General features: G+C 40.2%; 1 protein-coding gene across 31 annotated transcripts in view; it reads right to left on the bottom strand.

Annotated features, from left to right (window-relative positions):
* SLC25A21 (solute carrier family 25 member 21) overlaps positions 1 to 12,137 on the bottom strand; it is a 463,129-nt gene that overhangs the window by 36,591 nt on the left and 414,401 nt on the right. For all 31 annotated transcript variants that reach the window (XM_036256725.1, XM_036256732.1, XM_036256740.1 and 28 more), the window contains 2 exons: positions 8,097 to 8,156; positions 4,219 to 4,326 (listed from right to left, as the gene is read on the bottom strand). In XM_036256725.1, the coding sequence (XP_036112618.1) occupies positions 4,219 to 4,326; positions 8,097 to 8,156 (168 nt within the window). The remainder of the gene's footprint in view (positions 1 to 4,218; positions 4,327 to 8,096; positions 8,157 to 12,137) is intronic.

The raw sequence follows: 12,137 nt of genomic DNA, 5'->3' as shown, positions 1-12,137 counted from the left end.
AGCTCAGTTCACAACCTCCATGTGAAGGGACTAAGAGGGCTTCATCAAGAACCCACGTGAACTTCGTACAACTATTCCGGAGGAAGAATATCTTGATTGTGGTAGAATTTATTCCAAAGCGGCTTTTAGTCTCATCATGGTAAGTATTCACAGCAAGCAGAAAAACAGCTGCTATTGTTGATAACAGAGGACTTGCTTCTGAGTTGAAAGACCTTGTCACTAGGCACTGGAACTAGGCTGCCAGCACCTAGGCCCTGATAAAGAATTCGGGCTAAAGGGATGGTACTGGCAGCTGAGAATGGTGTAAAGAAGACTGACCATTGCTCAGTAAGCTGTTTTCACGCCCACGCTGTGTCAGCTGTGACGACGGCTCAATGTTAAGCGGAGCACTATCTCAACAAACCTGTCTCTACTTGAACTTAAGGATTTCTAAGATCAACTTTCATCTAGAAATAGTTATCTTTGGTTGAGTGCCTACCGTGTATCAGGTGCTGTGCTAAGACCTTTGTATATATCATCGCATTTAAATTTGCATAAATAACTACTAACACATTAAAATATCACTGTATGTCAGATTGCATTGACAGCTTGATATATATATCTCTTTCAACCCTCATTACACCATTCGCCGTGGCTATTACTATTATTCTTCCCTAACAAGAAAGGTACCTGGCCGGCCCCTAAATGGGCCAGCAAGTCATTCCCGCGGGATCAGCTGGGAAGGTTCTCCCTGAGGGCAATCTTGATTCTGGCAGAGCCATTAGAACGTTTTCTGTTTACTGTTCTGTAACCAGGGAGAAGTTTGTATTAATTCCTCTAGAAATGCATTTTCCTGTAAGGACGGTCACTACCCACATGTGGCTATTCAGCACTTGAAATGTTCTAGTTCAAATTCAATTGTGCTTATAAGCATAAAATACACATGCGATTTAAAGACTAAATGTGAAAATAGAGTGTAAACTATCTCATAATTTTTATAGTGATTACATATTGAAATGATAGTTTTTTGGATGTACTGGGTTAAATAAAATATAGTATTAAATTAATTTAATCTGTTTATTTTTGGATGTATTGGGTTAGGTACAATATAGCATTAATTTAATCTGTTTATTTTTACCTTTTATAATATAGCTATTAGGAAATGTGGCTCACATTACATTTCTATTGAACAGCGCTACTCTGGATCATTTTAGTACATTGATATACTTATATGCATATATAGAAATACAGTTTTTGGTGTTTTCTAACATAAATATGCATTACCTTTATACTTGAATTCAAATGTTTCTTTTCTTAAAGAAGTATAATTTTTAAAAGCATTGGACATTAAATTAATTCATTTTTTCCTCCCTTTCTTTTTCTCTTCCTTCCCCTTCTCCATCCTCACCCCTCACATTTCTTGACAACCTACAAGGCCTCAGAGTGAAGAAAGCAATAATTATTCTTGGCCATACAAATGTTGAAGCGGGCACACTTACTATTTGGATGAATTCAACAGTTTCAGATGAACAAAGGGGTATTCCCTTGTTGGATCAAAGAAGGTGCCAGTCAGTAAAGGAAGGCTTTGACAAAAGACATAGGAAATGGCTGCATTGCCAAAAGCGATGGATAGTTTTAAATAACTAGATCCAAAGTTGCTCTTCTTACCACGTCATCTCTTTCAGATATTTTTTGCGATAGGCGTAGTCCCATTACTCTATGTTGGGTAATTATGTACTACTAACTGTTAGGACTCACACAGGCAATATAACTCCAATAGCCATTTTGCAAGCCTCCCCGCCCCAGGAGAACAAAGACCAAACTTCCCGCCACAGGAGAACTGGCCGAACAAGAAATGCAGCCGGACACCAGGAACCAAAGAAGCACCCAGTCACACATCCGCATTCCTGTAAACCCAACCTCCTGCCCAAACCCACCAACCAAAACCACAAAACTCCCTGACTGACAAAAGCTTCCCGCCAGTGGATGCATGTAAGGACCAAACTCCAGCTCCTAGGGGCTGCCATCACCGACCAAATACCCCATGGCTCGGTGATGTGTAGCCCTTCACTTTGGATATCCCTATCCCCCCATCATCTTTTCTTTAAATAAATCCAAATTTTCTTTATTCGCCATCTGAGATTGCTATTTAGCATGCCCTCGTACCTCAAACCACTGACTTTCAACTTGACTACTTTCAATTTGATCAACACTGCCCATAAAATGCCACCTCAGTTCAGCTACTGAATCCTGATAGTTTCTGTCACATATGATCAATGCGATCCCTACTTTGCTAAGTTCTGACTAGTTGAAGTAATATGGCAAATATATTATAATGTACCTAGTAGCTTTTACTTTGTGTAAGTGAACATCTGACAATCCAATTAAAGGATGGCGTAACAGAAATGATCCCAAACAAGAGCCCCTTGCTTCTCCACTAAACAAATGGCTGCACATACACAGACAATTCACACAGACGGCACTCGTGTAAACGAGCTGGGAACACAGACACGCAGCATTCTTGTGCTGGGCTGGAAGGCTGTTTGCCACGTTCTAGCAAGGCCTTCACACATGCAAAACATTAGCAGCTCTTACTTGGCCTCAGTGTAGAACTTCATTGAGGGCAGAGGAGAGAAAGAGAACATTAGGCATTAGCAGAGGCGCTGTGATCACTCATTCTTTTCATTCCTGTGAGCGCTCCTTGGTGCTCTGTCGCACTTGTGTCCCTCTGGTTACAGGCTGCCTTGAGAAAGGACTGCGGTTGAAGTCATGTTTAGTCCTTTGCTTACTCATTGCTGCTCTAAGACAAGCTTCCCAATAGGTAAAATGAGGCAAAATGAGGAATTGGATGGGGATTTCCAAAATGTTCTCCTAGCTGGTAATTTCCCCAGTCTAACAAATCAAATTTCCCTTGAGCAGATTCCATAGGGGCTGTTTTATTATTACTTTTTTAAATGTAGTTTTATTGCTGAAAGTATTACAGGTCCCCCCCCCCCCTTTTTTTTGCTCCATATTGATAGGGCATGTGCAAGGTGTTTCTTTCATTTCCTTCTATTCCTCACCATCTTTTCCATCATTCAAGGAAGAATAGAAAGAAAGCAAAACAGAAACAAAGAGGAGGGTGATACAGGGATTTTGAACCTTTTCTCAAGTGCTATACATCGCTGCAATTAAGACAATCTTTTGAAGCAAACAAGAAAATCTCCCTTAATTAGAATTGACTTCATCTGAGTAGATACCATGTGCTGTAGGGGGCCAACCCTGTCCTCCTCGGGCTTGGTAGCTACAGGTGAGCAGGGGCCCCATACCTCTGCTCAAGAGGCTGCCAGGGAGCTCTCAGGCAGTATCAGCAGGCAGGAAGTGGGGTGGGAGTGAGGGGGATCTCCACCCACTAGCAGCTGCTTAAGTAGTAGGCAGGGGAACTTTTCTACAGAGAAATTCAGGTCAGCAGATCCTCCAAACCAATTTATACCACATGCTACCCAGTTGTGCAATTAAACTTAAATGCCAAGAAAGGACTTGGAATACCAATCCCCTTATTTTTTCTCTACCTTGTGCTTGGCACCCAAAAGAATAAAGCAAGAGCAGTTGGACTTGGTGGTTTAACAGGAATTATTAGGCAACGGGAAGGAAGTGAAGGCAGCACACACCGAGGGAAGCTGTCTTCACAGAACATCATGTACCAGTGATTAAATGTCAAGACCCATCATTGTTCAAATGGTGATGTCTACACAGGTTTGGTAACTTGCTCATTCAGATTTAACTAAAAGACAGGCTTGACAGATTATCAGAATCTTTGAAGGAGGGCTGTAGGTGGAGTAGGGAAAGGAGTGAGGTAATTTTTAAAAATGACCTCATAAGTTTTTTTAGAAACAATAATATTATCACTTCAGTGGGTTTTGTTTTTTGTGTTTTTTTTTTGCTATAGTCTATTCTAGTATAATGTAAAATAAAAGTGTTGCCAAGTGTAGAGAAAACATTTCTAAATAAATCATTATCAATTACATTAAACTTCTAAAATAAAAAAATATGTAAACACGTGTTTGTCCATCAGACTTGAGTGCATTTTTGTTAATATTTTCCTTGTGGGAGAAATTTGACTTTTTCGTATCCTACTTCTTTAACAATAATTTTATATGACTGAGCAAGGGAATAAGAGCTGGGTTCATAATTTTTCATTTATACTTAAAAATATTTTTTTTATATTCTCTCAACAATAGGAAAACATTAAATGATTACCTCTGTAAATGTGTTCCGATTGGCTTGCAAGCCAACTTTTACTACCTCAAAAGGGTTAACCACGATGGCTTCTGTTAATCCAGACCCCAGTCCAGCAATGGCAAATGTCTAGAAAAATTAAATCAATCAATACTTTAAAACGAGGTATCATGCATACTGGGTTAAGCATCCTACCCACTACACAGTGTAACTGAATGTTATGAGAATGGCAAAACGTACGTAAATGCACCATATACCATAACTAAACAGCTTTAGTTCTTGATCAGATGCTGACAATTTATGAAGAAGAAATTACAGAAGCCGCAAACCACATCCTAACAATTCAAAATAAAATGTCAAGACCCCATCAACAATGATTTTCCCCCTCTAATGAAAAGAAAGGTAGTTTTACTAATTTGAGGTGAATACTAAAACATCTGCACATGTAACAATTAAAAGAGTTTGACTTGTAAAATGAGAGCTTCATTTTTAAATTCTACTTCAATACATTATTGAGCAGATTAAAACATTTTAAGAGCAGAACCACAAATAAAGTGTTTATAAAAAGTGAAATTCCAGGTAATTAAACAGTATGGCTGAAAACATTTAAATGTATGGCTGTATTCTTAGAGTCACTATTCTAGACTATTATCAAACAAAAACTTATTTTTTATTCATTCTTTCCCTATTCTCCCCCTTCTCCTCCTCCTCTTCTTCTCCTTCCCCTTCCTCTTCTTCTTCTTCTTTTTTGTTAATCCTCACCTGATATTTTTTCCATTGATTTTTAAAGAGAGTAGAAGGGAGAGGGGAGGAGGGGGAGAGAGAGAGAGAAATATCAATGTGAGAGAGACACATCAATTAGTTGCCTCCTGGGGCTGGGGATTCAACGTGCAACCCAGGTACATGCCCTTGACCAGAAATTGAACCGAAGACCCTTCGGTCCATGGGCTGACACTCTAACCACTGAGACACACTGGCCAGGGCCTCTCCCCACTTTTTAAAAACTGATAATTGCCCTATTCTTCTAGACCTAGAAGCCAAGGAATGAGAACAGAAATGGCTAAGTTGTTGAAGGCCTCAAATAACATCTAGAACATTTATCAAAAATGACTTATTTGCTGTCTCTCAAGAATTTCTGCAGTAGGAGAGAACAATTTTCTAGACTTTTTCTCTAGAAAAACTTTACAGGTTTTTCCGAAAATCCGTATCAAAAAGAACTACAATGATTAAAACACACACATACACACAAAATAAAATGAAACAATGCCTCAAACCTGCAAAATATATGCCGAAAAAGGTAATTCTTTAGTGCTGCAGCTCTAATTCTAGAAGAGGTAGTACTAGATACAACTAAGAGGAGAAAAAAAGCCAGTAAAGAGCAAAGATCATTCTTATCAGGAGCCTCTGATTTCTTCCAATAGGAGACTAAAAAATAAAAGGGACAAAGGAATGTTCTATAACCTTAGAAGGGGAGGCAAGGATCCAGAGCCAGGACATCTGGGTGAAGGTCCTGGTTCTGCCACTTCCTGGCTGATTTGGACATGAGCTGCCATGTACATTAGTTTGTGCACAGAGGTGTGTGTGGATCCCAAAGTCCAGCCTGCACGCCGCTTGCCAAGCGGGAGCCCTGGAGAGGCGTCAGCTGGAAGAAAGGGGTGCCTTTGCATCATCCACATAAAGACACCATATGTGCAAGCTGTAGCTCAGTGTCTCAACACTGAATCTTTGTATAAGCCACGGTTTTCTCATCCATAAAATGGAGACAATCATATCTAATCTCCCTACCTGATAAGGTTACTATGAGAGTCAAAATCATGTGTGAAAGCCCTTTGTGGAGTGCTTCACAAAAACCATTCTTGTTGCACATACGGATGGACGGGAAGAATGGCACTGTATACAGGTTCCGGGAGAGGGCAGTAACTCATGATGCTTTTCTTCCATGCCTTTATTGCAATTTTAAACATGTTCGTATAGGGTAATAGACTAAATATTTTATTCATGTATCTTGGGCTTCCATCATGGAAGCCAAAAGTGTGTGTGTGTGGGAGCACTAGTCCCAAATTTTTCAGACTGAAAAAGCTAAAATCCAGATGTTCAGAGTTTTATTACTATGTGCAATCTTCCAAGTAATTCCCCCCTTTTTTTTGTTCTATAAACTCAGCTACATTTGCTGTTAGAAATAGTGTTCAGCAGTCCCTTGTCAAAAGAATTGATCAGCTATCAGCAGATCATATTACTTAGATTGTTCCAGAGACCAGCAGTAACTGTCCGGATCCCAGCCTCCTAGGCTTTTCATGTGAGAGCACTAGGGATATTTAATGGCTGTTTAAGTGTCTAGCTGTAGCGAAAAGAAACGGGAATAAATGAGTTCAAGAGAAAGGGAACAGTGTATACAGTCTGTATGCATTCGGTTATGGTAGCTGGAGTGGCCAAATGCTTTTTCTGTTGCAATTCCCGAGAGGGTCGAAAGAACTGCATTTTCTCACATGCTACCAACACTCCACGTAGCAACAGCCAGCTGGCCCTCTGGAGACCACATTTTATTGTCTTTTGCTAGAAACGTTTTAAATTCTCTTTTTAAGAAGATGTTTTCAAAGTTATGAGTGACATTAAGGGGAGACACCAAGGAATTTAAAAAAATAACAGCTAATTTTAGGACGCAGGCTACCACTTCTTTCCTACGAGGCCACCTCGGAGCCACCTTGTCAGGGAGGAGGCTAGACAAGAGGTCTCTTTGTCATAACACTAAGCCATACTATTCGTTTTCTTAACAGGATCATTCTAGAAAAGGGACATGCATGACTTTTTAAATAACAGATACTTCTTGGACAGTCTCTTTGGCAGAGTTAATATTCTGAAATGAACCTTTACAAGGGAAGCCATTAAAGAGCTGAAGCTCAGAACACCACCTCTCTGGTTGAGTGTGGGGGGGGGGGGTAAATTTCAGCAGGCAAACTCGGGGGTTTTCAATGGAAGGGCCAATGCAGATTTGACTTTGTTTTGTTTTTAAAAATTTTTTTCTTTATTGGTTTTAGAGAGAAAGGAAAGGAGAAGGAGAGAGAAAGATAGAAGCACCGATGACAGAGAACATCGATTGGCCGCCTCCTGCATGTCCCCCACTGGGGATCGGGCCCACAACCTGGGCATGTGCCCTGACCGGGAATTAAACCGGTGAAATCTTGGTGCATGAGTCTATGCTCAACCACTGAGCCACACCGGCCGGGCTAACTTTGTTTTGTTTTGTTTCACAGATTTGAAGGGAGGAATTAGTGCATTTGCTCTCATTGCACACACATATATTGTAGAACCCATTTGGTCAATATACTTAAACTCGTCTTGTAAAAAGCAGCCGTCACCAAGGAGGAAGGGTGGCGTCAGGAAACGTTCAGATCACTAAGTGACTTTCATGTTATAGTTGAGATGTGTCATTGTAAGATCACTTTTCTCCCAGATTATAAAAGACTCTTCAGTCCACATCTGACCATGGAGTGACCTGAAGTCCTATATGGACTGCAGCTTAAGGAAAAGCTGGAAAAGTAACCTGCTAGGAGATCATTTTAAGCATACTGACTTTTGCATAGATATGTGCAGTATGTAAACATGCATGTTTTGGCTTTAAAAGAGTCTTTGACAAATGTGTCTTATATTTTACGTTCTTGACCATATCTCATATGAGCCTTTCTACACATATCATTATTATCATAAATTCATCCCTGGGTGCTATAAAATAGCCAAATTGTGAGTTATTAGGAAGATGGCTTTCAACAAGTAGGTGAACATTGAATAACTCGAATTCATATTTCAGTAGTTGGACCTGGGGAATCAAAAGACTTTTTGTTTCTAGATTTTGCTTTATGAAATAACATACACATTCAAGTATAATAAATATTCTCACTTACCAATGCTGGTGACAGCGACACACATCCTAGCAATTTCTTATACTGCTCAAAGGTGAAAAACTGTGAAACAAAACCAAACCCAGAGATTTATAACAATTTCCTGCAACAAACCCTTTAATTGACTCAAATTTCTTTAGTAAATCATTATATTAACTAGCATTTTAAAAAATGATAAACCACCGAACACAGTTTTTAATCTGGTCTCGGCTAGTTGCTATTGGATCTTACTTTCACATTCCCAGTTTCAAATGCAGCTATAATAGCCTACAGAAGAGCTGATGGAATCCTTTATAGCAGTAAATGAACCATACAGCTTCCATTTACCATGACCATTTTCAGTTTCCCCAGACATCAATAGACTTCTTTTTTTTTTATGGCAGTGATTCAAAATCATAGGCATAGAGACCTGAAATCTTTGGTCTCCTCTGTTTTCTCTATGGACTCTTTCCCAGTGAATGCCCAATTATCTAACGGACTTGTAAGGCACAGCCACTTCTCAGCTTGAACTTGCATTTGCATTGCTGTACATCTGTCCTGTTCCATGAGATTTCCAAACACTCGGCGATGATGAAGATGCCACTGTCAACTAGGAAAAGACCCACTGAAATCATTGCAGACTATCCCTGCTTAAAGCTAGACTGTCCTCCACCTGAGCCGAGGAGAGCTGCTTATTCCTTCCTTTAAAATGGGATGATGATGATGAAGATTTTGTTGGTTCCTTTGGTAGATGATGTTTAATATAATTTTCCTGAAAATGAGTTTCTTGGGAGGCACATCTAATCAATCACTTTTTATAACATACCCCAAATACATTTTTTTCTCTGACATTGTGGGCAACGACTCCTCCTGAACATGATGTTTTGCTTCTGGGTGCTCCGTTAGGCAGTCATAAGAAGCTCTGATAAGGCACGCTCCTTAGTTCCTGCCTGTTTGTCAAGACTCCAGAAATGGCATGGGTACTTTGTGATCACAAATGTCTTCTATCCTATTACTTTTTGACCCAGTAAAATGGAGCAAGAAAAATAAAAGCAGATTTGGGGGCCAACTAATACTCTGTTGTTAGAAAGAGGTGATTGTGTGGTGTAGACATGGCTCAAATGAGTCTTCGGGCATCCCAAGAGTCAAAGCATCACCAGATAGATTTTCATTCTTTTAAAGACCCATGAACTACTTTTTGTGCCATGCTTTTTTAGATTAACTATGGGTTCCAGACTTTTCTAGAAATGAGATTCATTCATTAATTTACTCAACAAATATTTTATTGGATGCCGCCTATGTTCTAAGAGGCACTCAGGAGGTAGCAGCAGTAAACAGAGGGAACCCTTGCCTTCTTGATCTAACATTCCAGTGGTTGGCAATAACCCTGAAACTGTAACCTGGGGTTACAATAATGCCACTAGGGACCACCACTGGTTTGTTGAGAGATACACTTGAAACCATTAATCATGGAAGGAAACACATTATAGTCTTGGGCTTTAAAGACACTTTATTTTTTCTTCCTTCTTATGGTCATCACCATCCTGTTTTTGACAATGTCCTTGCTGGGATTTTGACGGGAGCGGTCCTGGGTCTGAATCTTGGCTCTGCTACTTTGCTGTGAAAGTACGGGTGAGTCGCCTGACCTTTCTAATCCTCAAGAACACAAAACGTACCTTTCAGAGCAGCCTTTAAATAGGAGCATTTAAGTAAGGTTTCTTGACATGCCTGGCACATAGGAAACTTTCAGAAAATTGTAGTTTCTATTCCTTTCTTCACTTTGGCCACTAAAGGACCCGTAAATGCCTTAGTTATGTATTTGTATCACTCAGGAGAGCCTGTTGTGGTCCAGGAAACAGGCTAAGGTCTTACCATGTGCTCATGAATTTGATCCATAAAACATTATCAGATAAGAGCTATAATATAGCCATGATTCCCATTTTGTAGATACATGTTCCGTAGTTAGTGAGTGGAAAAACTGAGATTCCCCGAAGTCTAACTCCCAGGCGTGTGTGCGCTCTTAACCACGATACTATACTTGCTCACTGCTGAGCCGTGACTGTTAGTGATTTGAGTAGAGACTCTCTGCCCTGGAGTTTTCTTGCTGCTGAAGCCTTCTTGTCTTCCCTGACTCTGGAAGCCCAGAATCCCTCAAAGCAGATTTCAAACTTTTTTGGACCACAATCTATGCAGAAAATATTTGCTCAACACAGGCGCATGTACACACAAGTATGCACACAATACGCTCTTGTATTTATATCTGAAACAAAACACTGCTATAAAACAGTATTTACCCCTTCACTATGTGTATCTCTGTTTCTATTCTATTTCATTAAAAAAAAAAAAATCTCTGGTCATGACCCACTACATCTAGTGACTCGCTAAACTGACTTCATGACCCATGGTTCATGACCCACATTTTAGAAATACTACTCTAAGGGGTCCTCACTGGATTTGGGGAACTTCTGAGAGATGATGGACCTCATAAAAGGCCTTACTACCTTGTTCCCTTCTGGTGTAAAGATGTGTGTGTGTTTTCCTTTCTGACTTTCTGTCATTACATCACAGTGGAGGCAAACCCCTTCGGAGTACTCCTCGGAATGCCTGTGCATTTTGAATCCTTCCTGTTGGGCTGGTAGGAACAGGCACTATTCTCAGCCTTGTGTGGCTAGGAGCACGGTTCCCTCTACTTCTCTGGATGGCTTTCTCAGGCCTTGCTAGTTTCCTTACACGTTCTCAGATGAATACTTGCGGAGTCCCCCTGCAGATCTTAGGAGTTCCTGCTCTGTGCAGCTCTCTCTTCTCTGGTACTTTGTCCAGTAACTCTGGCTGCCTTGCCCTCCCCAGCCTTTCCGCTCCTTCCCAGCCCAGGGAGTCCAAGGGCTCTGCCTGTAGTTCCCTTCCCTGCCCCCGGGCCTGGAAACCCTTTTAGGCAGTAAGGTGGGGCAATCCGTAGGGCTCATCTCCTTTGTTTCCTTGCCTGATATCCAGTATCTTGAAAATTGTGGTTTCCTATTTTGTTCATTTTTTGTTGTTGCAGTCTCAGGCAGGAGAGTAAATCCGGTCCCTGTTACTCCATCTTGGCTGGAAATGAAAGTCTTGGCCTTCCAGAAATTCTGAATAGTAGATGTGGGAATTTGCGGGGAACGGGACAGGAGTGTCTCCGGCTATAAACCCATCAATGTGCTTTCTGTCCCTCTCTATTTTCCATTTACTCATGTAATATCAACTGAACATCTGCTGTGTGTAGATACTATGACAGGTACAGGGTTAGTGGTGAACAAATAGCCTTCACAACGGATGAGCTCTCATGAGTTTGGTTAGCAAGGGCAGTCCTCCCGTCTGGTCACAGAATAATGGTGTTTCTGCAGCTGGGATGCTCAAGACTAGACCCTGGGACCCAGAATGTGGCCAATGGCTCCCACTTCTGAGGAACCAGATGTTTTCTTCCTGAGGTCTCTATTTCCTTCTGCTAACTGCAATACTAATTGTCTTAATTTGCAAAAGAGGAAGTGTCATTTATTTAGCATCAATGACTCTTACTATTTTAATGATGAATCTCATTTCAAAGAATAAAATACAGAAAAAAATTAACATTGTGATTATAGGAATGATTGTAAATAAAGCGTCAGTACTAAGGATGATCTATATCTATATCTATCTATGTTTGAAGTATTCATAGTCCATATATATGCATAAGTGTGTATGTGTGTATATACACACATACATATATGGTCTGTGGATATTTTTTTCTGAAGTAAACTTTGATGACATACAACGAAGCAGTTTATGATGTATGAAATTGTTACAGTCAGATGATTGCTTTCCTCACAAATCCTAAGATAAATATCTATACAGTGAATGTTTTCATAAATTGTGTTGAAAAAATCGTGCTATCCATCTGGCAAAGATACACTTTTAACTCCAAGTTATACTTTAAAAAACCAACGTACTTACCATATGTCTCAATAATTTTAAGGTAACAACTGCTTGAAACAAGATGTCTGGGACACATATACCATATCCAGTTGCCCAAAAGTTCATCTGTTAACCATTGTTCTGGCA

The sequence above is a fragment of the Molossus molossus genome, unplaced genomic scaffold, assembly GCF_014108415.1.
Source record: "Molossus molossus isolate mMolMol1 unplaced genomic scaffold, mMolMol1.p scaffold_m16_p_1, whole genome shotgun sequence".
In the NCBI taxonomy this organism is placed as follows: Eukaryota; Metazoa; Chordata; class Mammalia; order Chiroptera; family Molossidae; genus Molossus; species Molossus molossus.
This window is presented reverse-complemented; position numbering and strand designations above follow the sequence as displayed.